The sequence below is a fragment of the Canis lupus genome, chromosome 3, assembly GCF_003254725.2.
Source record: "Canis lupus dingo isolate Sandy chromosome 3, ASM325472v2, whole genome shotgun sequence".
Classification (NCBI taxonomy): Eukaryota; Metazoa; Chordata; class Mammalia; order Carnivora; family Canidae; genus Canis; species Canis lupus.
This window is the reverse complement of record NC_064245.1, coordinates 20,270,873-20,297,285: the sequence shown is the minus strand read 5'-3', so window position 1 is coordinate 20,297,285 and position 26,413 is coordinate 20,270,873. Positions and strand designations below refer to the sequence as shown.

General features: G+C 33.9%; 1 protein-coding gene and 1 long non-coding RNA gene across 17 annotated transcripts in view; one reads left to right on the top strand and one right to left on the bottom strand.

Annotated features, from left to right (window-relative positions):
• The window catches only part of LOC112654162 (uncharacterized), a 60,648-nt gene extending 54,047 nt beyond the window's left edge, over positions 1–6,601 (top strand). For both annotated transcript variants that reach the window (XR_007409728.1, XR_007409727.1), the window contains exon 3: positions 6,233–6,601. This is a non-coding gene — a long non-coding RNA (uncharacterized LOC112654162). The remainder of the gene's footprint in view (positions 1–6,232) is intronic.
• TMEM161B (transmembrane protein 161B) overlaps positions 1–26,413 on the bottom strand; it is a 71,064-nt gene that overhangs the window by 26,387 nt on the left and 18,264 nt on the right. For 6 of the 15 annotated variants that reach the window (XM_025438638.3, XM_025438630.3, XM_025438635.3 and 3 more), the window contains exons 2-5: positions 23,928–24,031; positions 12,045–12,128; positions 10,006–10,103; positions 5,368–5,524 (exon numbers count right to left, since the gene is read on the bottom strand). In XM_025438638.3, coding sequence (XP_025294423.1) covers positions 5,368–5,524; positions 10,006–10,103; positions 12,045–12,128; positions 23,928–24,001 — 413 coding nt within the window. In that variant the 5' untranslated portion in view covers positions 24,002–24,031. Of the gene's footprint in view, positions 1–5,367; positions 5,525–10,005; positions 10,104–10,504; positions 10,545–12,044; positions 12,129–14,781; positions 14,847–23,927; positions 24,032–25,646; positions 25,745–26,413 lie in introns of those variants that run through there. The other 9 variants (XM_025438634.3, XM_025438632.3, XM_025438633.3 and 6 more) reach the window with 7 other exon arrangements.

Here is a 26,413-nt window from a genome sequence, read left to right as displayed (position 1 = left end):
TTGTAAAGTAAGAATACAGTCATTTAGAATCCTTTAAGGTACAGAAAAGGTGACCATGTTGTGCTAAGTTTGCTTTGGTTGTCTATTTCCTACAGCAAACAAATGCAGCATTTAAGGTGCACACTTTAATTTACAAATCTACATATAGAATTGAATATTTAATACAGAAAACCTTAGAATTTATTTCCATTTAAACCATTCCCAACTTTTCACATTGTATGAAATTTGCATGTCTGGCAACCAAAGCAAATTAAAAATTTTAAGCATAGCCTTAAAAACATACATAATAGGGTTTTGTACCTTAAACTATCCACATTGTAAAATACAAGCAGTGTGGAAATGTGACTAATGATCCAGTCCTTTAACCAAATATAATAGGACTACTGAGAAGCTTTATCATTCTTTGTAGAATAGCTTTCTTCTCACTCAAATTCACGTAATTGACTCAATATTACTCTGTGATACAGCTTATTTGTAAGAAAAGGTTCTTTGAAAAAAAAAAATCCATAGATTGGTAGAAGTAAAACTTTTAAAAATTAAAATATAAAGGATTACTGAATTTTTTGTAAGCATCATTTTTACCTTTTGCTTTTCCTTTATTCATAAATGAAAATGATACACTTTACATTATAAAATCAGTAAACATTTCTCCACTGACTCTAAGACTTCACAGGCCATCATGCAGGAGAGACAATTTACAACTGTTCCATCCTCACTTTAAGGCTTTCTTTACCCTTTATCTTCCCCATACCATGTAATTTGGCATAAATGGACCTGGAACACACACACTTGGTCAAATAAGGTGGTTAGAATTATAAATGGGCAAGGGAGTAAAGCTGAAAATTAGTTAGGGTTTAGGAGTGAGACCAGAAGGTATGATAGCTGAGATGCATGTACAACATTGCTGAAACAATACACAGCTATGACAAGAGGCAGGCCAGTTTTACATATAAGAGTTGAAGATTTCAGTGTCACACATTAAAAAAAAAAGAAAAGAAAAAACCTCATTCCTGTGCTTTTTAGAACTTTCAAGATTCTGTAGAAGTTATAACTGTGGTTCTATGTAAGGATGTCAAATAAAACGGATGGGGAGGAAAAAAAAAATGACCATGAAATAGAACAGTTTTCCTCCTTACTTTTAAGTGAACCAATTATTTAAGTTTATACATGTCTAAATTTGGGACCATTTTAACAAAGGACAATTTATCAGTAACAACTGCAGAGAATTTCTGAATCAACTGATGTATGTGTGACTCTGGAATTAAGTGGAGCTATTGTCCTATGTAATCAATGGAGACATGTGTTTGACTAATAAGTAGGCACATACAATAAGAAAATAAAGAGAAGCCAGGCAGAGGTCATTGCAGTTATACACTGTTCATATGGCGTGAAAAGCAAACCAGATATGTTATAACTAAGATAAAAGGCTATAAACAGACTCCTCCCTGGTGTTAAATCTGGATAGCTGGCATTGAATTCTGGTTTCCTGCATACCACAGAAGGCAGTAGGTCATTTTCTCACATGCCACAAGTTTGAAGGGGAATCACGTACCTAAACATACACACAATTCTACTTTCCTTCTTCTTCTCTATCCCCTTTGTGGAGGGTTAAAGTTGGCAGAAAATAGCTTTGATTCTAAAGCCCTTCAGCACTTTCTGTCTTCTCTAGGATGGCGAGACAGCCAGCTACCAGATTCCCGCAGAGATGCTATTGTTTGGTGCATTTCACGAGTGCACTACTTAAAACTAAGGAGAGGCAGTTCAGTACTGAAGACTGTGTGGGACCTTTGCTCTCACATTATTAGGCATTACTGAGTGAAATGAAAGATGAAATTTATTCACATAAACAATAATCTGAGTAGCTGGGAAGAGGTACATTTTTCTAATTTCTCTGGTAAATTGGAATTAAGAATTATATAACATTAAATAAAACTGGGTATCAAATATGCATTTCTACATAAATACCACAAACACCATTTCAATATCAGACCATCAACCATGATGAAAATTAAGACAGGAACATTCCAAAATAAGCAATATTTCAGAAAACATGAGAACTCAAAGTATGAAATAAACAACAAGGCATGTAGTCAGCTAGTGCTAATTATCAAGTTAAGATATTTTTAGTGTGTTTATATAACTTGACATCTATGGTTGGGTCTTTATTCTGACTGCACAGTATTTTTACATATTTAATACTATAGAATTAAAAAGTAATATTCTAACTGCTTCAACTAAATCTCCTCTTAAAATCAGTATAGCATGAGATACCCAGGGATGCTCCTCAATTGACGCATATGATCAGTATTTCTATCCAGCAGAATACATACTTGGTGAAGATGTCAACTCTTAAAGACTGTTCTGGCTCTTCTGGTCTACATTATACCTCAATCAATCCAAAAGCATCAATAAGGAGCACACCGGTGTTGAATGTCAAATCATATCATATTTAAAATAGTATCCACTTGTAGTTTTAAAAGTTCAGTAGTCTATAGTTAAATATAAAAGATACAGGATATACATTTATTCTGCTTAATCCCAAAATCTGACTAACCATATAGCAAAGAAACGAAAGGCCATCAAAAACAAAGAATAGGAAAAGTTGACAGTTTCTAGAAAAGCAATGTCAACAAAAGTTTGGAAGACAGTCTGAATAGATGGACAACCACTAACTGATTTAAGCTTCTGTTTACTCTGCTCTGCTGGGTGTACAAGGGAGAAACCCAGTAAAAAGAAAGCCAACTCATTCATCAGCTCTGGAAAAGTAAGGAAATGAGAGATAGAGGGGACCTTTGAAGGAAAGGTTGCAGAACAAATGAAAATCAGATGACAGATTGAACGTCTATAATAGCAGTAATCAGACTTGGCAGATCTTGTCTCGCCTAATCATACAGATTAGGTCAGGGCCTTTCCCCAACTCTGGCAGAACCTAGAAGAAATACTATCTAAAGATGTTATATCAGAAAAGATTGGGCTTGGGGAGTACCATGCAAACCCCAGGGTGACAAAGACCTGAAAACAAGGGGCAGAGAGGGACCTCAGACATGCATTTAATTAATGCCTGTACATGAAATGCTAAGTCTCTGAACCTTCTCCAATCAGTATCCGTAACACTGGCTGTCAGACTTATACCCCAAAAATGAAAAAATGGACAATTCTTGTTGGAGAAAATGATAGACCCCAAAACCTGCACACACTGATATCCAAAAGTCCCCTCAAGGATAATGTAAGGTCCCTACTCAGTCACCTACAAAAAAGGCCACCAATCAACAAGTTCCAGCTACTTGCACAAAACTTCTGTTTTTTAAATGCCTCTTCCTTGAATATAATAAACAGATAATCAAAGGTCATGAGACATTTAAGAACAATCTCTAACAGGACAATGATTCAAGTAAAAAATGGAGGGGGATACTCAGAAAATAACACAAGGTACAAATTAAAAGATACTAATATACTTGAACTAAAACGATATTAGACATCCATGACACAAGAATGCTAGGAAAACAGAACATCCAAAAGTCTTAAAAAAAACTGTTTTAATTGATATAAAAAATTCAACAGAAGGGTTAAGAGAGTAAATTAAGAGAAAAATCAAGAAAACACAGTAAGATAAATGGAAAAAGGGAGATATATTAAAAAACCATTCAAAGAACATGTCATTACTAAGAGTCCCTGAAAAAGATGACAGAAAACAGAATTTTATCAGAGAATCAATATAAAACTTCTGGATAAAAATAGCAGATTGAGCACATCCAGTGACTTCTGGTCTCTCCCTAATCCCCACCAAAATGACAGTATAAAGGAATTTGTTTTAAGTACATAAATACAATGAACGAGAAGAAAAAAGCAGTAAAATTCCTCTAAAAAAATGACATTACTGTATTTATAAGACAAGGTGAATTGGTAATGATCAATGATAGATGACAAGCCAGGAAGATGTGCCAAGTCCTCACTGACAGAGTGAAACGGCAACAGTTAAAGCCTAAAACTAACATCAAGCACGAGCTTTGTACCCACAGAGAAATAACAGCTGTAAACATCAAACAAAAAGGAGCTGTCTCTGAAAAGGCAGAAATGGAAGAGGAAATGTTTAATTTTAATAGAAGGGGGGAAACTGCCCAGTAATAAAGGATGAGTTCCCCAGATTTAAAAGCTAAACCTAGAATTTAACATAATTAATAATGAAAACTTCAGAACACCAAAAGAGAAAAGCATCTGGAGGGTGTATGGGAGGGGAAAGGGAGGCAAACGCCAAGAGCAAGAAGGCATCTACTTTCTCAAGAGCCTTCAAAAGTCCCAGGAAAAAATGCTTTTTTCTTTCTTTTTTTAAAGAATTTATTTATTCATGAGATACCGAGGGGGGGGAGGAGAGAGAGAGAGAAAGAGAGAGAATGAGGTAGAAACACAGGCAGAGGAAGAAGCAGGCTCCATGCAGGGTGCCTGATACGGGACTCAGTCCTGGGACTCCAGGATCACGTCCTGGGCCGAAGGTAGATGCTCAACCACTGAGACACCCAGGGATCCCTACTATTTCTTTCTTAGAATTTGTATTGAGCCAAACTATCAACCGAGTATTAGGGAAAAAAAAATAATTTCAGGCATGTAAGATTTCAAAAGTAAAAACCATGGCATCCCTTTCCAGGACACTATAGGAGAATGCACTCTGACAAAGGGCTGTAAAGCAAGGAAGAACACATGTTGTGATCCAAAAAAAGGCATAGAGAATTAGGAAGACAGTGAAGAAAACCCCAGGTTAACAGCTATGCAGTAAGTTTACACAATTGAGAGCTCCAGAGGATACTCCCATGGCAAAACAAATAGAAATGATGTACTTTAACTACTGAGGTTTAGATTTCTTCAAAAAAGTTTAGCATATTTAACAAGATTAAAAAATTGTTCCAGTAAGGTGATAAATAGCTATAATATTTTCATTGGTATCACTAAAACTGACTGATGATTTGGTAAAACATTTGTTTCCTTACTATTTTGGGAGAACAGAAGGAAGAAAAAGGAAGGGGGAGAAAGGTGTAATAATCTAAAATTAAAGAAACATCATTATTACATAATATTTATACATAAAGAAGAAAATCTTGGAATACATAAAACAAGGTAAAGTGGTTCCTCTGTGATATGAAATTCACAAAAGAAAGCAAAGGCAAGGAACTGGCATCTTTTCTTGAATTTCATTTTTTAAACTATCTACCTCTACTTCGAAAGTCTTTTCTATTAAGTAAAGAGGATTTCAACAACAAAAAAATATTCTCCAATGATCTAAAGTTTTTTCGAATCAGAGACAAGATCTAATTGTGTTAGCTATAAAAGGAGTAAAAACTTATAAATTAATATCAATGATGTTTTGAAGGATACACTGCAAAAGATAAAACAAGCAGGCACCAGACTAAGCTGATATTCATTTCCTGTGTGGGCTTCATAAAATTGTAGTAGACTTCAGTTACTAGATACACAACTGTAGCAGCCACTGTGAAATCCACCAGCCACTGGTATTCTGGAAAATAATGCAACGCTGAAAAATAAAGGTTAAAAATAATAGTTTACTTAAACTTTCATAAATAAATAGCTAAGGAGGATTATCTGTAATTAACTAAACATGCTAGACTTTATTTACTTGTTGATATGCAATGTAAGGTTTATAAATACAAGAATCAAAAAATGCAGGAAACAGATTAAGAATGTTGATGCTTAAAATTTAATTTTAATACTTCCTAAATTTTTTTAAACCTGGAGTAATTACCAAAAATTATTTAAACTATTGTTAAAAATATATGATTGCAAAATGATCTGGTATCTTCTCAGCTGATTATCTGTTTTTTACAGAAATTAAAAATCAAGTATGGGATGCTTGGATGGCTCAGTAGTTGAGCATCTGCCTTCAGCTCAGGGCGTGATCCTGGAGTCCTGGGATTTATAGATTTAGAAATCTTTATAAATAAATAAATAAATATCAAGTTTTGGTTCTTTTTTTTTTTTTTTAAGATTTTATTTATTTATTCATGAGAGACAGAGAGAGACAGAGAGAGAGAGGAGGGGGCAGAGACACAGGCAGAGGGAGAAGCAGGCTCCACGCAGGGAGCCCAACATGGGACTTGATCCTGGGTCTCCAGGATCATGCCATGGGCTGAAGGCAGCGCTAAACCACTGAGCCACCCAGGCTGCCCAGGTTTTTGTTTTTGTTTTTGTTTTTTTTTAAAGATTGTTTTTACTTATTTTACAGAGAGAGAAAGCATGAGCTGTGAGAGGAGCAGGAGAGGGAGACAACATCCAGTAGACTCTGCACGGACTACAGAGCCTGACTCAGGGTTCATTCAGTCCTACAACCCGGAGAGCACGATCTGCGCCAGAACTGAGAGTCAGATATTCAATTAATGGAGCCTCAAGATTTTTTTAAAGAATCTAAAGTATGATACTTTAACTTGAGGACATAACTTGGTGTACAAAGAGAAGTTTACTTATACTTTTCATTTCTGTGAAGTAGGAGAGTTGAACTTTGCCAGTTATTAACTGCATGCACTAAAGGAGGATTAATAATTCTGTGATTTAATCAGATTAAAATAACAATAAATACACTTTTTATTCCCTCGTATGTTCCTGCAAGAAAAACTGATGAAATGCCTGTCGATTTTCCATAAAACCATATCCCTTCCAACAAAGGGTTTGCATTAAAATTAGCATTCTCTGATAGTAAGTATGATTCCATCTCCCTTTTCATCTCAGATATTCTGGTTTACTTTTACTTGAGTACAGTCCAAAGTATCAGCATCATTTTGTAGAAGATGTTTTGAAATGTGGGAATAAGTCACACACATAAACAGTAATTTCTATGTTCCCATTGGTACATAATAAAATGATCTACATTGTTATAAAAAATTTTATTTGTAAAATATAATATCTGAGAATATTTTAAAATCATGCATTCACAGAAAAACTATTTTGAAAATAAAATACCACTCAAAGCATAACTTATTTAAAATATCAAAACAAACCAATTAAACTTACATTTCTATAAGACAGCAAAAATTCTACATCCTTTTATGATTGGGTAAGTTTTTAATATGCTTCAAGTTATTTTAACTGTTAGGTTTTTTTGTTTTTGGTGATAAATATAATAGCTTATGAACATCAAGTCTAAAGATTTACCCTCAAGTAGTTGAAAGAGTCTCACGCTCTAGTCACATCACTTCTCCTCTAATAATCACCCTTTACAATGACTTTCCAGACAGGGAAATGGGTAGAATAGACAGATAAACAAATATCCATTTGGGTATACAAATATCCATTTATCTAAATGAGTAGACAATATCAATAATTTTAGGCTTTCAATTTTTATTAATAACTGAATTAAGTGTTCCAATTCTTCATGCCCACATTCACAGAGGCTTCCTCCAGGGAATTCACTCAGAGCAAACAGCCAAGTGACATATCAAATATTTTTGTGTTTTAAAAGGTTCTTATAATCAATAGCTAATACAAATTAAGACACACTTTAAAGATACTTAGTGGGATAACAATAATATATACACATTCAACAAAAGTACAAATTATACATATGCTTGGCTATATATTTAACACAAGTATTATATTCTTTTTCTATTCAATAATATAATTAACTATGTGCCTTTTATTAGGCTACTGGAATCAAAAGAAAACTCAGAGTTCATCAAGCCTCGTGGTTTGCCTTAAGCTCATGAGTGTACCTTAAATTTAGGGAGAAAACCCATTACTTTTACCTAAACACACATACTTAGCATCCATTCACAAATGATTACATAAACATAAATAAAACATCTCCCCATTATTCTATTCTTGAAATTATGTGGCCAGTTGTTAAACTAGTGCCATTTGCAATTAGTTTTAAAACTGTACAAATGAAACAATATATTGAGTAAGTTGTGTGCTAAGGCCTTAATTTAAATCTTTTTTTTAAAATTTTATTTATTTATTCATGAGAGATACAGAGAGAGAGAGAGAAAGGCAGAGGGAGAAGCAGGGTCCATGCAGGGAGCCCGATGCAGGACTGGATCCTGGGACTCCAGGATCATGCCCTGGGCTGAAGACAGCTCTAAACTGCTGAGCCACCCAATCTCCAATTAAAATCTTCTTAGGTTCATTACCAATTGCCTAGTTCTAACCGGCTCTACCACATTTGGTGTGTAAACCATACCAAATTAAATATTTAACTCTAGGAGTTCAAAGAGTTAAAAAAAAAAAAAAAAAGTCCATTACAGTTACATATCTCACAGAACTGGAAGGTTAGTAAAAGTAAAGCATTTAAAACAATGCCTGGTAAATACTCACATTTAAGCCATTAATAAAGCTAATAAGCTGGTAATTAACTATTTAACATCAGTTATTAGAAAAGACAAAAATTTGCATTAGAAATTAGGGAGAATGTGTATATATTCTTGTATTTACACATCTGTGAACATTTTATACAAGTAAGTCCACATAAAAGATTAGTAAACTAATGTGACAGTCAAAAAGTCAAAGTGCTTTCAAGTATTTTAAATTTTGCATGAAAAATAATTAAAAAGAAAAAAGAGGATGATATAACCAGTCCCAACACAGTTGTAATGATACTGATTTATACTGTTCCTCGTTGACATTTTTGGGTTCCAGGACACTCTTTGTATATATATATATACACACATACATAAAAAAAAAAATCTTAAAAAAAAAATCTTTGTAAATATAGAATCAACTTTCAAATATCTTGAAGCCATTTTGTATCACTAAATAATTCTACATGAGATGCTACATGAATCTACTAAGGTTTTTCAAGGGTGGTTATGACTTAGCCCATGAAGGACCAATTACATAATGATATTTGTACATTACCAAAATTATTTTTTAATGTTATTTTTATTCTTCACTTACCATGTAAACCATTATTTCTCAAACCTGATCAAAAGTCAGAACCACTAAGAGCATTTAAAAAAAAACACAAATTCAAATGAGGAGATGAGTACTACGTGTTACACTATATGTTAGCAAATTGAATTTAAATAAATTAAAAAAAAAACAACAATAACAAACAAGAACAAAAACACAAATTCCCAGAACCCACTCTATATTTACTGGATCTCCAGGGGTAGAAATGAAGAATCTTTCTTTTCAAAGAGCTGCTCAAGTGATTCTGATGGTCAGGTTTGAGAATCAGTATCACCTTAGATGCCACTCTCTTAGAGGATTCAAATAATTTCACATAAATTTTAAATATAAAATCATTATAGTTAGGGATCCCTGGGTGGTGCAGCGGTTTGGCGCCTGCCTTTGGCCCAGGGCGTGATCCTGGAGACCTGGGATCGAATCCCACATCGGGCTCCCGGTGCATGGAGCCTGCTTCTCCCTCTGCCTGTGTCTCTGCCTCTCTCTCTCTCTATCATAAATAAATAAAAATTAAAAAAAAAATCATTATAGTTATTATACCATTAAAACATTGGGATATAGGCGGAAAAAACTACATAACCTAACAGAGATATCCTGTAAGTAAGAGTAAATCCTGAATAAGTTTTCTGATTCCTATCTATTTCATTTCTCTAAAGTCATTTTCCTTTCTACTAAACATAAGCATAAAGTTCAGTCTTGTAAGTACAGGTAATTAAACACAAACACACAAATGCATTTCTGCAAGCCACATCATAGAAGGAGCAGAATGGTATATAAGGTAAGAAGTCTAGAATTCGAAATAATGAAAAGTGACTGTGATCTCAACATAAAATAGAAACTGTGCAACAAACATGTAAGTCAGCCTCTTCTGAAAAATGGGAAAAATAATCCTTAGTACAGGTTAGGTGAATAGAAAAAAAAATTCAATTCAGTGAAGTCATTTTGAGCTTCTAAGTTCTGAAAAAGATTTCATATTCTATAAAATGGACTTAAAGATTAAAAACCAAACAATAAATCTAGCCACAATAGATAAAATGAAACTTTCACTTAGCATAGTATAAAATTGAGATTTACAGAACATTTTATCAAGATTTCCCTTACCTAAAGTATCCACTTCTGTAACTGACTTTGTTTCTAGATGGAGGTCAATATCCTTTGGAATAGTTAGTGGCTTACTTTCAATGTGACCATTATATTTCCTATAAAAAATGAGACAAAAGACACAAAAAACAAGTTACCTATACTGTTATCTAAGTGCTTCTATCGACTAATCACAAATGGGGTTTTAAATTTCACAGTAAAAAAAAGAATTTCTAATATTTCAGCAAAAAGGAGGTAAAATATAGTCAAATGTAATTTTTACAGGGGAGACTACAAAATATGGATGTAAATTATTATGTGAATATGCAGATTACCAGGGAGTTACCTAAATTAGTGACATAATCTTGACTACTAGCTTAATATTTCACCCACTCTATTCTGTAGATTTAAAGACAACTAACCTCTTTTTCTTTAGGTACAAGAATAAAAACAAATCAAAAATTAAAGAAATGCCATTATCACATAATATTTAAACATATTGAAGAAAACTTCAGAATACCTAAAAGGGTAAAGTGGCTCCTCTGTGACATGAAATTCCCCTAGAAAGCAAAGGCAAGGAACTGGTATCTTTCCTTGTATTTCACTTTGAAACTATTACTTTAGGTACAAGAATAAAAGCAAATTGAAGACAAAATGTCTTTCTCTTGGAAATTATACATATCCACACATACATATAAAAAGACCTATAGCTATAAACAAGTCAGAGTTGAAGAAATATATTAAGATTTATATGTGTAAGAAATTCAGTCATGTGAAAGGAATCTGGAGTTGCTTTTACTGAATCACAAATGGGGAAAATAAAAGAATGCTTCAGGTGCACATGTATCATTCCCAAATTTAAGTTTTAAAGACAATCACGCATACATAGAAAGTAATAAATTTAAGTTTCAACAGCAGTAATTACAATACCAAGAAACAATTTTCATTTATTCTGGGAAAACCTCAGTAAAAATATTAATTCATGTCAGTAAATGAAAAAATAATTATTGCTACCAGGAATAAAACAGTGTCATTTTTGTATCTTTTTTGTACATGTACAGCCTTTTTAAAATAATATAGAGGAGGGCTAACACTTAATATTCCAATGATCTTCAAGGTATATTTGCACCAATAAGTGTAAAAGAGAATGGTAGCAAAATCAGAAAAGTCTTTTTAGAATTTCCTATTTCATGACAAATAATCATTAATGTTTAAAAAAAAAACTTTAGCACCTACAAATGCATTAGCCCAGGTTAATATAATTTTTATGATACACATGAGAAATTTGGTGATAAATTTGTTGTCACTGACATTTTGTAATATATTAGAATCATACTTTCAGGTTCTAAGAAGTCCTCCCCAACTGAGGACACTAAGGTCCATATAGAGAGGCTAATTATCATGTACTTTCCTTGAGAATTCAATTTAAGAAGAGATATAAAATTTTAAAGCTGGAAAGATCCTTCAAAATTACTATGTTTGGTCCTTCCATTTCACAGATAACACTGCTGTGGTCCACTCAAGGAGTTTATTAGCAGGAAGTTTTCTTCATAACTTAAAATGCCAATATAATATTCAGCAACTGAATGGGACCTAGGAAATTATACTGCCTACATTTTTTATTTGAAAAATGAAGAAAAGAGGTCAAAAGCAGGCAAATTTGCCCAAAATCATAATACTGAATAACAGCAAAACCTGGAAAAGAACCCAAATCAACAGGTAAAAGAGTTATAGGGTCAAAACACAGGCTCTGGTTTTCTCCCCAGTCAACCTCCACCAAGTTTTAGTATGATGGCTAAACTGTTTTCATAATTTAAACACAAGAATATAATTAACCATTCTTAAGTAAAACAATCACTTCTGTGCTCATATATTAAATTATTACATACTCGGTTTTCTTAAAGCATAATTCAAAATTATCTTAGATCATGAGTTTTAATCTTGAATTTTTCGATGCTCATAGCATTAGCAATAAATGTTCCTTTAACCAAAGTACAAAATATCTTTACATAAATTGTATCAAACACTTAACACTTTATAAGCTCAGCAATGTAACTTACCTGTCTTTTCTGCTTTTCCCTTTCTGCTGCTTCCCTGCAAGAATTCTTAATTCTTCTTCTGTAGGATGTTGATACCATCTCAAACTAAGAAAAAAAGAATCCTTTTAAATAAAGGAATTAAAATCACCAGAATTATTCATTTACTGTACAAATATTTATTGATTTTCCTATTTGTGAAGACACTGAAGGGAAATCCCAGGTGAAAAACTCTAATCTGAATTAGATACTACTGCTTACGCCTTAAAAGGGTTTCAATTCAAATCCAGCACTTACCAAGCACTTACTAGATGCCAGACCCTGCAATGCTGTTTATAGATATATTTCTTATAACTGACAATTATTATTATATATTAAGGCTAATAGGTGTACTACTAAAAGTAAATGGACTCTGCAGGCAAGCTGGCAGGAGCACATTAGAATTCTCCACCTATCCTTCATTTACACAGAAAGAATGGATAGTTGTTTTAAAAAGCATCCTTTCAATGTCCTCAAAACTACAAGTAGTCTTTGCTTACCTTTCCTATCTTCCCCTCCTTTAATTTACTTGGAGAATTCTCAAACTTTATGTAAGTTAGGGCTCCAACAACTGTGTGTACGTATTCACCTTTACCACACCATCAAAATACCCTGAATGAATCACTTATTCTCTCCCAAGCACTACTCCCTTGCTCATTCTCAATTTCCTGTCTCACCTGAATTTCCTATCTACCAACTACCTAAATTTGATATTCAGGTTTTATCTTCAGTATGTCCTCTCCACATATTTGTCATTAATTCTATTGTTTAACTCTTAAAATTCTAAACTTCTCTGCCCCCTGTAAGAACCTGAGTTCAGCACATGTGCCTCTCTAGCTCTGACTACTACCAACACTCTCTAACTGGTCTCCTTGTCTTTCCTGGACACTCTCCTAAATGCATTCTGATCCCAACTCTAGTTATCTTTCCATAATGTAAATGCTATCAAGGTAAATGCCTGTTTAATTCCTTTCCAAGAGTCTTCACAAGGTAAAGCAGTGAGTAGGCAGCTAGGCAAAGACTTTGATCAAGGCTCTGTTCTTATAAAGGAGAAACATACACCTAAAATTGCTAAACCTACCAATTTTTCAATCACAAAAATCTAAATTTTTAAAGTAAAATATCTCAATTAAAAAATGTTAGCAACTGATTTGCTGTTTTTAAAAAACACTGCAGAACTGGCAATTTGAATAATGACTGAGCATCTGATGATGTTAGGAAATTACTGTTAAAAACTCTTAAACTCTTAGCTGTAAAAACAGGATTATAGTTATTTTTAAAAGCTCACATATTTTAAAGATATACACAAAAATATCTATGAATGAAATAATATTTGCTACAAAATAGTATGTTGGGGGTAGGAGAGATGAAGGGGAACACAGATGAAACAAGCTGACCACCAGGTGTTAACTGTGATATGTACATAGGAGATCATTATAATCATCATATATTCACTGTATTGTTATGTTTACTCTTTGTTTGAAATTTTCCATTAAAATCCGAACTGTAAGGCCCAAATGTGCATAGGATTTGTGACCTATTTCCAAAGATTTTCATGATCTGACTACTATCTACTTTATCAGACTCACCTTCAACAATTCCCCTGTTGAACATGACATTCTAGCTAACTAAACATTTTATTCCATAAATTCATTCATCCCTTGATGTTTCTGCATATATTCTTCTATCTGCTTATAAACATCTATGACCCTATCTGGCAAACTTCTAATTTACCTTTTACTATTTATAAGGCAATTTGCGCTGTGGTATAAAAAAGAATGTATCTGGTCATGTCCCCAGTTCTGGACAAAGAGCTTTAAAAGCCTTTGGAATTTCCTGAGTGATGGGGGGGGGGGGGTATCTTTGTTATGTTAACTAGGGGACTCCTGGTGGACCTTCAGGTAACTTCAGGATGGTGGCTAATTACCAGAAATATCAACTATGTGATTAGAATTGGGATTCTTAGACATACAATCTGCAGGAGGGAGATGGAGGCTAGAAATTAAGTTCAATCATGTGTCCACGTATTTAAAATCACACCTATGTAATGAAACTCCATAAACTCTCTGAACAATGAAACTCAGAGGAGCATCTTGCTTGGCCAAAACACTAATGTACTTAGAGGATGACAGGCCCCAACTCCACAGAGAGGCCACAGAAACTGTTCTTCCCAAACCACTTACTGTATCATCTTTATAATAAAACTATAATCATAAGTATAGCACTTTCCTGAGTCCTAGTTGTTCTAGCAAACTATTGAACAGGAGGGGTGTCATAGAAACGCCCCAATTTGTAGCCAGTAGTCAGTTTTCAGAAGTATGGGTGGCCTAGGGATTCCAAGAACTTGCAGCTAGTATCTGGAAGCGTAGGCATTCTTAGAACTTTTGTCTTTAACCCATGGAGTCTACGTTAACTGCAGGTAGTGTCAAAATTAAATTGCAGCTGGTATCAGACCAGTTTGATTAAAATCAAATACTCCCCTAACTGAAAGATTCTTGGAGTGAAGATTTTATGACTTGTTTTTGTATACTTCAAAACTAGTACAGTTACTGGCATATAGTAAGTGCTCAAAAAGGATCACTGAACCAAAATGAATTCAGTTTTCCTCTTAGTTGAAAGGTTTTAAAATATATACCCCAACCAAAAAGTCTCTAAACTATAATTAACATGGGTGAGGAGGGACTTCCTGAAATTTCGATTTAAGTCCAGAATTTTAACTTACAGTCGATTCTTGTTATTCGCGGTAGTTATGTTCTATAAAGTCGCCGCGAACACTGAACATTGCTCCTAGGGGAAATACAGGGTTAGGTTCCTGCGAGCCTCTGGTCACAACATTTTCATCAACCAATCAATACAAAACTTTGTTTTATGTGTGTTTATGTTTAAAGACACCTTATTTAATATATACTGTTGATTCATTCACATTTAATTCCCAGCCAACAGCACCATAACTCATGCCTAAACAAAGTTTACTTAATAACTGTAGTATTAAGGACAGTATTTTCCTAAGTTGTGAATATTTCTAGCAAATTTTCTCCATAAGGCACATCATAGCCTTCTTGTGCTTAGAAACACTAGATAGCCAGCCCTTCAGCACTATGTTTGGAGGCCATTTTAAATAGTGAAATCAACAAAAAGCTAAAATGTGAACAACATGATACTAAATAGACCATGAAAAGCACACTCATTTACAACATGTAAGGTGAAACAAGGCATCAGCTGGGAATGTGGGCAATGGGCCACTAAAATTTTTTGCCACTCTGGATACATCTATGAATGACCTTGGAAGCACCACAAGTATGAATTTGGGGGTTACAAATGAACTTCAGCAAGTACGCAAATCACAAATACAGAATCCATGAATGATGCGGATTGAGTGCATAACATTTAGAAGAACACTTAAGTAATATCTCACTTATAAAGACTAAAACCAGTCATTTAGCTATGAGAAATAATCACTATTATCAGTGAAAGAACTCTTAGTACAGGAAAACTTAAGTTACTTTTAGAACACTATAATAATGAAATATTTTACGATCCTTACATTTTCTAGGACCCATTTTCTTTTTAAATAAACTCGAACTTATTTAATCTCATTTTGTGAACCCATTTTTCTAAAATGGATTGCACTTACTATACTTTTTACTGGGCAACTCAGGTCATCTACATCAGTAATAATTATTGTTCAAAGCTGGAATGTAAGGATGCTGGGTGCTCTTAGGGCCACTTCTAGTCTGTTACTCCTGTACTATCCTATCCATCCACTTGTTCATTCATCAGAACTTACAGAGCTCCCTATAGCCAAGTACTCTGATGGACAATGGAGATATATCACATACAATAAAGTCAAAGTTCCTGCTTTCTTGATGCTTATATTCTAGCTGGGGCAGAATTTAACCAATTAAAAAATGACCAAAAAACAAAAAAATCACAATTTGGATACTACACAAAAGAACCAAACAAATGATGAAAATGAGAGAGACAAGCCTTAGGTTGTAGGTTAGGAAAACTCCTCTGATAAGGAATTTACCCAGAAACCTAAAGGATGAGAAGAATGGAAGGGAACAGCATTTCAGGCAGAGAAGAGCATGTCCAAAAGCACAGAGGCATGAAAGAACACGGAACACGGCAGTAACCAAAAGGCCAAAAAGGCAGTCGCACCATAGGCAAAAAAAAAAAAAAAAAAAAAAAAAAGTATGAGGGAGGCTAAAGAGAGAAAAAGAGAACAGATCATGCAAAGCCTCTTGGATCATGGTATGGGGTTTAGATTTTAGCTAAAATAATGGTCTCAAAGCAGGAGACAAAAATAACTCGTTTTGCCTTTTAACATCTTTTTTTTTTTTTTTTTTTGCTGCTCTGTGAATTAGAAGCAGGCAAGGAAAGAAGATATATTTTGGACACTGAGTCAATAGGTCATTTTCTGAGATGTAGCAGAAGAGGAAGAATCAAAAATTTAAACATGCTAAGTTTTTAAGTGCCTATGAGACATCAAGTGAAAACATCAAGTGGATACCATACATAAGAATCTAAAGCTCAGAAGTAACCTGGAGTCATTACATAATTGTGGTATTTATGGAATCAATAAGAGCACCTAAGGGGAAAATAAAACATGGTAGAAGGCTAAGTAGTTAATAAGGAAATAAAAAGTAGAGTTCATGAAGACAATGCATGTGAGAGATGCAGCTGTAATGGAAAACAGGGAAATAGACCAAAACTAAGAAATGGTCATGGGAGGGGCCATGTTTTTTTAAGGCAGAAGGGAGAAAGGGCTGTGACTCTATTTATTGTTGCTGTTATTTTTAATAAAAGATTTCATTTTATTTTATTTATTTTTTATTTGAGAGAGTGAGAGAGCATAAGCAGGGGGGAGTGGCAGAGGAAGAAGCAGGCTCCTCCTTGAATAGAGAGCCCTAAAACAATGTGGGGCTTGATCCCAGGACTCTGGGATCATGACCTGAGCCAAAGGCAGACACTTAACTGACTAAGCCACCCAGGCGCCCCAATAGGAGACCTTTAAAACATTAAAACAAAACAAAACAGTGTGCGTATGTGTGTATGTGCTAACAGGAATAATCTAATGGAAATGAAGCAATTAATGACAAGCAAGAAATCAAAGGGCCAAAGGAGCAGTCTACGTGAAAGTTAGAGAGAAAGGGGTGTAGAACACAAATGCAGGAATTGGGCCCCAACAGAACGCCTCCATCTCAGGCCAAAATTAAAATTTATAAACATTTTTTTAAAAATAAAGAGGGATTGATCATGTAACTAGGGTTGTGGGTTTGGTGGGGAAAAAAATAAGGGCTGGGCTCTGGTTTCAAGAATTTAGCCTGAGGCTGAGGCTGATGCAGGCAAGCTTACTTAGTATTTGAGGAAAAAGGATTTAGGTTGAAAGCTGCCTGAGAAGTAGAGCACACAAAGACCGCCAGGCAGCATGGAGTAGCTAAGGTCTGAAAGTTCAAAAGAAAACCTAGAAGCAGAGTTGCATAGTTTTCCTTAACAAACAGTGCTTCATACCCAATTGGATTCCATACATGTGGTTCCCACATAATATACACTTTAAGCTCATGTCTCAGTTTTTAGCTTTTTCTTTTGCTGTTAGTTGGTATGTCTATCTTACCAAAATAACTTGCAATCTGCTTGTAATTGCTGCACCATGCCTTTCTAATATGGGCTTGGAAGACAGACATAAAAGCTAATTACCTTTAGATTCTATGTAGCAGTTAATAAGGATGGTTACAAAAATACAATTAGAGAAAAAATGTTTTGAATTAATGTTATAAAATTGCACATACAATATCATCACAACCATGACAGGAAAATATGAATAGATTAGAAGGAAGTACAACAAATGTACACAGTGATTATCTTTAGCTGATGAGAATACAGTTCATTACCTCTAATTTTTCCTTATCAATTTATTATCTTTTTCTATATCATAGGCATGTATAGTGTTTGAAACAAGGAAAAAACTTTAAAAAATAAAAAGTATTAATAAGATCTCACTAAAAAACTGAACTTCTTGCATTTAAGTTAAAGGCATTAATCTCAGGGTATTTTATTACCTTTACCTTGGCTATTCAGTGGCATTTTTTTCACCTATATTCAAATTGTCAGCAGTGTCTCAGATAATAAAGTTAACCTACTGTTCCACTTCACTAAATCACTGAAATAATTTTTTATTAATTTTCTTATGTAAACCTCTTATATAAATACTATCAGACTATTAACTTTTCTTACTAAAGTTCAATAGCACTGAAACAACATGTAATAGAAAATATAGAATGTATTGATCTAGACTTTTCAAATAAAATTAAATGGCAATGTCATTTAAAGCAAACCATTTTAAAAGTTTTCAGAAGTAAAAATTTCATAAATTTAAAATGGAAATCTAAACATGAACAAATAGTGAAAAGCTTGGTACTGAGAGCAAAAAGGTTTTAATACATAAATAATCATACAAAACTATTTCAAAACATAGATCACTAAAGATACTTTCAGTCTTCATTCTAAATCTCAATAATTTTGACAAGTGAAAAGAAAAATAAGAAAAAACAAATACCACTTAAAACCTAGAAAACCTTTTAGCACAAATAGCTAAAATATCGCTATACGTATACAATTCTCTTGTTATTTACTGGAAATTTTAATAGAACAGCATCGCATTCTGGAACTGGAAGTTCAGACCACTAAGGCAAGGAGAGCAAGGACTCAGGCATTCCATAAGGGTGGTAGCTGACAATTTAAATCTTTCCCTTAGGTCTTAGGTCCCACCTACTGTGCATTTGAATAGTAGGTTTCTCTTACCAAAGGGAACTTGCAGATACTTGGATCAGGCAACATGCAAAAAGAATTAAAGCAACTGAATATGAAGGTGTTGTTACACGCTCTTTACCCAATATAGGATGAGACAAAATCAGAATAAATCTAACCGTAACATGTTTTCAATGAGGGACATATGATAGGAAGTAGCAGACCAAAGTGAAAGCCTTAGGAAATAAAGGGGTAGAAAAAAATGTGTTAGGTTTGAGCTAAACAATAAAGGAAATGGAAAGCAGATCAACAAGGAAGCTATTACAAAAATAAAGCAAAAAAAGCCTACTTCCTCATGCAAAACCCACTATTCAAATGTACAAAGAATGTAACCTATCACTTACCTCCATGTAAAGAGAGGCCAAGCAAACTTCAAAACAAAAAGGAACTTTAATTACAATAAAAAGTAGAGAATACTTTGGCTACAATACAGTAGTATACTGGACATGATAAAGAACACCTCTGGATGATCTAAGTAACTGTTAGAAATGTTCTTTATGTTACGGAAAGCAGTTCATATTAAAGGCACAGAGAAACCAACTTCCCATGATTTTTCCTCCTTTTGGGGAGAGAGGGAAGAACTGAGCAGTCTGAGAGCACTAGACTCTTCATAGTTGAGTTTTCAAGGTTAATAATACATGCTCACAGGTTACAGGCAGAAGAGATTTTGTTACTTAAGTTCTTGTTAAAGCAGAATCCTTTCCAAAAAATTTGATAGTTACATAAAAAGTCATGTAAAAAAAGAGAACAACATTAGAGAAGAAAAAAATCTTTTCTAGTAAAGAAAACTGCAAGAACGGAATACAAAATATTTATAATTTAATAATGTGGAATAAATTTAATTTCAAATAGTGACGTGAGACGTATAATTTGAACAACAGATGATACTTCTTAAACTCTACTTCACACTTAGCATGTTTGTGGTAATCAAAATCAATGCTGAGGTTGTCTTTTAATTCAGAATAAAAGATGGCCATGTAGTCATAGAAAAGCCAGAAGAATACAGTAAGTGAAAAGAAATCATACACTAACAATATATAACCTGAAAAATAGTTTATATGAGGCTAAGTACCACTACCATAAAATAAGTAGAAAAAAAATCTAAAATAGATTATTCTGTATACTGCCAACAGAAGCCACAGTAATCATAGAAAAGCTCACCACCATCAAATTCCAAACTCTGTTCAAGTATGTCAATTCCAGGACAACGTCTGTAGTTGATAAGCAGCCATACATAAAATAAATACTATGCTCTGAACTAAACTCTAGGATAAAAAGCCTAGATCGGTTTCATTTTTCAGCCTGTGAATGTGAGTAAAGTTAAAACCTATTTTCTCATGTGTAAACACATCACCTACAGCAGAAAAGGACCAGATACTCAATCTTGCTTTTACTTCCTTGGTACAATGAAACATAACACATTCCCAGGTTCCCATGCACTTTGGTCTGAACTCACAGGGCCCCAACCTAAGGAATGTGGACAGAGCTGATACAACTATTTCTAAGCAAGTCCCCTTGAATCACCTAAAAGATGCATAGCCTACTTCCTTCAGTTGTCAAATGGCTCAGCATCTGTAACAGAAGATTCCAAGGTAGGAGGAGGAACAAGACACCCAACAAATAGGAAGAAGCGTAGACTCCCTAAGTTACCACTTGAAAGTCAGCTTAATCCTTAAAATATCATTTTGTGAAGAATCTACCTGGAGACCTGCCCAATCCCTTCCTGATTCTCCCATCTGACCCTGATTCCTTCCTGAGGAAATGGATTAAGAAACTAAGTTTAGACGCTGAGATTTCTGGGGCCATGACATACCCCAAACACACCTTCTCTCTACCTAGTTCATAATGTATACACATCCAAATGGGATAACAGAAATAAAAATTTTTATCAGGATTAAGTTTTATAACATTGTAAAGGCGATATTAATGGAATTAAACCAGGCTAACTGGGGATCCCTGGGTGGCTAAGCGGTTTGGGGCCTGCCCTTTGGCCCAGGGCGGGGTCGTGGAGTCCGGGGATCGAGTCCCGCATCGGGTTCCCGGCATGGAGCCTGCTTCTCTCTCTGCCTGTGTCTCTGCCTCTCTCTCTCTGTGTGTGTCTATCATAAATAAATAAATAAATAAATAAATAAATAAATAAATAAATAAATAAATCTATCTTAAGGAAAAAAAAAAAAACAACCAGGCTAACAACTTTAGTGGGTTTTTCTGTTAAACTAGAGATCTACAACACTAACAGCAATACATGTTATTTAACAAGATCTAGAAAACTAGTTAATTTTTTTATATTAAAAAGGCTGCTGGGACGCCTGGGTGGCTCAGTGGTTAAGAGCCTGCCTTAGACCCAGGACGTGATCCTTGGGTCCTGGGATCGAGTTTCACATCAGGTTCCCTGTATGCATCCTGCTTCTCCCTCTGCCTACCTCTCTGCCTCTCTGTGTGTCTCATGAATAAACAAATAAAATCTTTTTTAAGAATAAAAAATAAAAAAATAAAATGGCTGCTAATTTAAAAGCAAAACTGTTTATTCCTTCAAGGTATGACTTCTTCAAGTAAATGGCAGGCTTACTTATTATAATAAACATAATAAAATCTGATGGCACTTTAAACCTTCCATTCCAAAAGACACAGACTGATGAGAAATATGGACATAAATTAATTTATATGATACAAAAAGACAAGCCATAACTTTTAAGAAAAATATGGATATTTATTTACAATATGAAGATATGATATTAGGGGAACAAATATTAGAACGATAGATGCAGAACCTAAAAACAAGTCTCTCTTCTAATCTATCATGGTATCTACACATCTATTCACTTGAATTGTTCTATTCAATAGTCACTCCCAAACCATGAGCCTCTCCTCTTAAATTCCTTTAAACATTTTACAGATGATAAAGAATGCCCCTCAGATCTTTCTCTTTTTTAAACTCAAAAGCATCATATGGTTTAAAATATAAACTGTCATTTCTGATCAATATTTTTACGTGAGCAATTTAGAAGACATCTTACATTTTATCAATATCAAAATAGTTAACCTCATATCATAATTTCATATCATAAAAGGATGATAAAATAATAATTATCCCAAGAGAATAAAATCAACGATCCTATTCAACTGTTAGGCAACAAAATTAAGCACTGACTTCATGACCTAAAAACCTCAGGATTAACATTAAAGAAAGACACAAAACAAAATATAACAGAAAGGAAATTGATGAATTTAAAAACACAAAATATAACAGAGGAAATTAAATGATTTAACTATTACTAGAAAATTCAGATTGCTATCCTTGGAACCTGATTTGGAATTAGAGGCAGCATTAATTAACACTAAAGTTAATCTGTTTACAAAAGCAATCAGGATCACAAAATATTATCAACTTCATGTTTACTTTTAAAGGCTGAACTCCCCCCTCAAATTAGTAGTATATTTATGAAACAGTCTTGTCAAAAAAGTAAAAGATTAATTATAATACATAATTCCAATATTAACAAAGAGGAAAGAATAGGCTTTCAATCCCTGAAGTTTTAGTTTTTACTGGTGAATGTAAGTTTGATAGAAACAATGGAAAGCATATTATGTAAGAACATGGAAATTGCTTGTACCCTAAAATGAAACAAGACTGCCAAGATCTTTAGAGCCAAAAAGAGATCTGAAAGTCTCACTGGAGACTCACCATAAAGAGTCTATAAATATGGAATTCTCGGTAGAAAACAAGCTACCTCAACATATTTTTTAATCTAGTTCATTAATTTCAGATTCCATTTTTTTAGAATGTATGATAATTTGCCCAGCTGGTTTTTATCCTTTCATGATCTATGGAAAAGGGTTTTGATAAGCAAAAAAAGTAAACAAGACTATATAGGGCATAAGACTACACAGTTAAACACTAGTTGCAAATGACTGATTTTTCTTAAAAATAACTGATAGAGGTTTTCAATTTCACTAAAACTTTATAGTCATTATTTACTTTGCTAATAAAACATGTTTTTAAATAGCTGTTCTCTCACATATTCCATATATGTGTCTGTGTGTTGTATATCAGTGATCAAATTTTAAGCAGTCATAATATTTTTCTATATTTAAATGATATGAAAAAAGCATGAAGCATAGAGAAGAATATTTAACTAGAAAATAAATTCTAAAGGAAATTTAAGCTTTATGGATAGAATAGCCTTTAGCTAATAATAAAGACTTATTATTTGTCTTTCAGTGTATGAAATCATTAGGAGGATAAGAGCTATCCATTGTTTTCTGACTCCAAAAGTTTTAAACAAAAGAAAATGGACCTACAAATCAGTAAACAGAATTTGGTTATTCACTGGAGATGAACAATTAGAGTAAAACTTTAGTCATGATACCAAATCTATAACTTACCTTTCATAATTGCACAGGATTTTGGCATTTATTTCTTTATGCAATCTTCCTGCATTTGTCTCATATACCCTATATTCAACTTGTTTACCTTCAATTTTATTATTTTATTGTACAAATATCAACAAGAAAACCTAGCTCCTTTGTGGAAGGGCTGGGAATAGTAGTAAGCTTATAGTGCAGTAGACAAAATTAAAATCTTACAAAATAACTTTGCCTCCTCCTTCTCAAGTTGAAGTTTAAAATTCTTTGCGGTAAAACAAAGAACCCCTAATTCTCATAACAAACTCTCAACTGAGTCACCAATAATGAGACATATACTCTCAGTCATTTTTTTCCAACAATAGAAAAAATCTCATCCCCTTGTTAACCAATCTTTTAAGAAGGTAACTATAGTAAAGTTATTTGGTATTTTCATTGGCCATGGATAAAAGGTGACAGGAAAGGGGGAGGACCGAATTCTTGACCATGATCCAATTACCTTTATACTAAAAAAATAAACTACTAATATCTCAAGTAAGAAAAATAAGGAAGCTAGATTTTTCTTATAACCTTCTTTTGTTATGTTTTTAGAAAACAAATTCATGCTTAACTTCTGGGAAGTCAATCAACTAGAGATTTGAACTAAATAGAGATTTGTAAGTGCCAGACACAATTAGCCTATCTTTGCCTTACCTGCCATTACAGAGTAGCCATCGAGCAAGAGAATAGTGAGGTATAATCTTCTGCATGACACTGGCCATCACCATGGTAACAACCAGCTGTATACCTATCACACCCTGTATAAAACAAACAAGTTTAACAATGAATGAATATAGATTTGAGGACACTGTGGAAAATTTTCTATACATTCTGAAAATTATACCTTAAAAAAGATGAGTTTACTATTAAAATACATATTATTCTGGCATTTAAGCATTCAAGACCACATGTTTAAGCTTAAAACATTTAATCTCATCTCATAATCCTCTACAAGTTACCCAAGGGTAACAGCCATGTTAATAAAAGTTAAATGAGTTAGCATGCACATTTAAAATCAATTCCCAAGAAACTTTCTCCATTATTTAAGGGTATCAAAATGAAGTGAAAAGTAGCAATTTCTTCATCCTTCTCCAAACTTACTACTCTATTCAATACACTTAAAATACTAGTTTGGCAAGCTTTAAAGGAGTATGCCCTAGCTTTTACTTCTAAGGTGGTACTGATAATTAAATGATTAAGTGAATGATTTAAAAGCATTAACTATATTAAAACTGTGATAACTGGCCTGAAAGTCACTAGAAAAAAAAAATTAATTCATGATGTCATCACCAACTTCCAGTGGACAGGCCTTCAATAATATCCAAAAACGTTATTTTACTCTCATTAATCCTTCCCTGTTCTCTATGATAACTAATTCAAAACCTTCTTCCATCTCCTCACACCTCCAACCTCCCTCAAACTTCTAACTTTCCACTCAGTAGAGAACATCTTCTACTTCATAAAGAAAATAAACACCATTAGGGCGCCCAGGTGACTCAGTTGGTTAAGTGCCTGACTCTTGATTTCAGTCCAGGTCATGATTTCAGGGTTGTGAGACAGAGCCCCACATCAGGCTCCCTGCTCTGCAGGGAGCTGGCCTGAAATTCTCTCTCCCTCTGCCCCTCCCCCCCAAAATAAATAAATCAATCTAAAAAAAAAAAAATAAAAGGGCACGCCTGGGTGGCTCAGTCAGTTAAGCATCTATCTTTGGCTCAGGTCATGATCCCACAGTCCTGGGATCAAGCCCCATATCAAGCCCCATGTGAGGCTCCCTGCTTAGCCAGGAGCCTGCTTCTCCCTCTCCTTCTGTCCCTCCCCTTGCTTGTGCTTTTTCTGGCTCTCTCACTCTCTCAAATAAATAAAAATAAAATTTTCAAAAAAAAGAAAAGAACCACCATCAAATGGGTACTCTCACTTGCTACCAACAAGCTTGCAATCATGTCTATCTGCACCCATCTTTTCCTAATATCCTCTAGAAATAACGAAGCATCTTCTATACAAATCACCGCATCTGTGCTTCAGAGCCCAAACTCTTCTTTGTTTTTTAAAAGCCTCAACTACTACCTTATTTACTATATCTTCTTTAATGTCTTCTGTATCTAAATCCTTCCTACCTACATTGTAGCATCTGTAAAGGTCTCTCATCCTTCTGAAATATAACAATTTTCCCTCATTCTACAGCCCTCCTCCTTCATATTCATAGCAACTTTTTCTCTATTTCTATGTTCTTATACTCTCACACTGTACCCATCTGACTTCTGCTTCAGCCCACTCCACTGAAACATCTACCACCAAGATCATTTCATCTTGCCAAATTATCTTTCCTTATCTTAAATCACAGCAGTATCCCACAAGCTCTACCACATGCCTTACTTTACTCACACCATGATGATCAATTCTTCATACTTCTCTTTGCTAGCTCCTCCCTCTATCCAAGCAGTCCAAAAATAAGTTGAATTCCTACCTCAAACCTAATATACCAAAACAAAACAAAACAAAATAAAAACAGAAAAAATGTAAAAGTGTGATTAAAAAGAAGCAGTATAGCGTACAGGCTTACAAGCATGGATTCTAGACCCAAACTGCCTAGGACAGAATCAGCCATCAACTAGTTCCATGACTTTGCACAAGTTATTTAAACATTTTGTATTTCTATTATATCTCCTATAAAATAAAGCTACTAATTCAACCTAATAACATAGTTAGGAATTACACCTGATACAGAGTAAGCTCAATATGTATTAGTAGTATTTGTTGTTATTATCACTGTTATTTTATTAAGTTAGCCTTTTAAAAATTTTAATTCTATAAACTTTCTAAATTTTAAGAACAGAGAAGCTTTACAAAAAATACCAACAGTCTCCTAAGTGATAAAAGACCAAAAAATAAGTTGAAAAAATTAAACTTCATTGTAACAAACTGTTCAACTGATTGTTTATCTCTGCAACAAATGTACTACTATAGAGTGAACTGGTGATAAAGGGGGGAAGGACAGGGGACTGAACATGTGCAAGAAAAGGGTATACAGGAATGATCTGTATTTCCTATTAATTTTGCTATGAATCTAAAACTACTCTAAAAAATAAACTTCATTAATTTAAAAAAAATCAAATTTCTGTAATAGAGGACAATATAAATAA